Here is a 717-nt window from a genome sequence, read left to right on the forward strand (position 1 = left end):
GCCTGTGCCAGCCCCTACTCCAGGTAGATGTCTTCCGTGGGGCACGTGTACTCCACATACTCCTTGTAGAATTGCTGAAAAGCCCTCCTGCAACACAGCACCGGGCAAAGCTGAGCAGTGTCGTCCCCACGAGGCATTTACAGAGTCCCACTTTCCTTCTCACCCTCGCTCTCTACCCTGTGGGCCCTCCAGTCCCCCCAGCCCCTGGCCCCTCCTGCATTAGCACCCAGAGCTGCCATCAGAGCCGCAGGGTCTCCATCCTTGCTCTGATCCCCTGCACAGTGCAGGACTTTCAGCCATCTGCCTGCAAAGCCTTGCACTGGGACTTGTTCCAGTGTTGTCAGGAATATGCTGCCTGTAGCCGCCAGCCCTGGCTCTCGCCCCAAGCCTCTCACTTGAGGGAAGAGGTGCCAGCCTGGGGCCAGGTCCAAGCCCCACATATATGGGGAGATGGCAGAATTCAGCCTGGCTGCCTTGTTCCTCCTGCCCTTCAGGAGCAAGCGCCTCCCTCCCTGCCCAGCTGGGACTCACCCTACAGACTCCGCCAGTGGCTTCGTGGACTCCTCCGAGACAAAGACATGACAAGCAAATCTGTGGTCAGCAGGGTGCTTGGTGATGAACCCAAAATATCTGAGAGCAGAGAGAGTGGGTGTGACTGGACCAGCAGACAAGCAGGCACAGGTACCCCAGCATCCCCGAGCTGTACCCACCCCTGAG

At 59.4% G+C, this 717-nt stretch overlaps 1 protein-coding gene across 1 annotated transcript in view; it reads right to left on the minus strand.

Moving 5' to 3' along the window:
- Positions 1-717, minus strand: part of MAPK8IP1 (mitogen-activated protein kinase 8 interacting protein 1) — a 16,474-nt gene continuing 15,757 nt past the window's right edge. The window contains exons 10-11 of the mRNA XM_009329752.1: positions 532-630; positions 1-87 (exon numbers count right to left, since the gene is read on the minus strand). Of these exons, the coding sequence (XP_009328027.1) occupies positions 15-87; positions 532-630 (172 nt within the window). The 3' untranslated portion in view covers positions 1-14. The remainder of the gene's footprint in view (positions 88-531; positions 631-717) is intronic.

The sequence above is a fragment of the Pygoscelis adeliae genome, unplaced genomic scaffold (assembly GCF_000699105.1).
Source record: "Pygoscelis adeliae isolate BGI_AS28 unplaced genomic scaffold, ASM69910v1 Scaffold117, whole genome shotgun sequence".
Lineage (NCBI taxonomy): Eukaryota > Metazoa > Chordata > Aves > Sphenisciformes > Spheniscidae > Pygoscelis > Pygoscelis adeliae.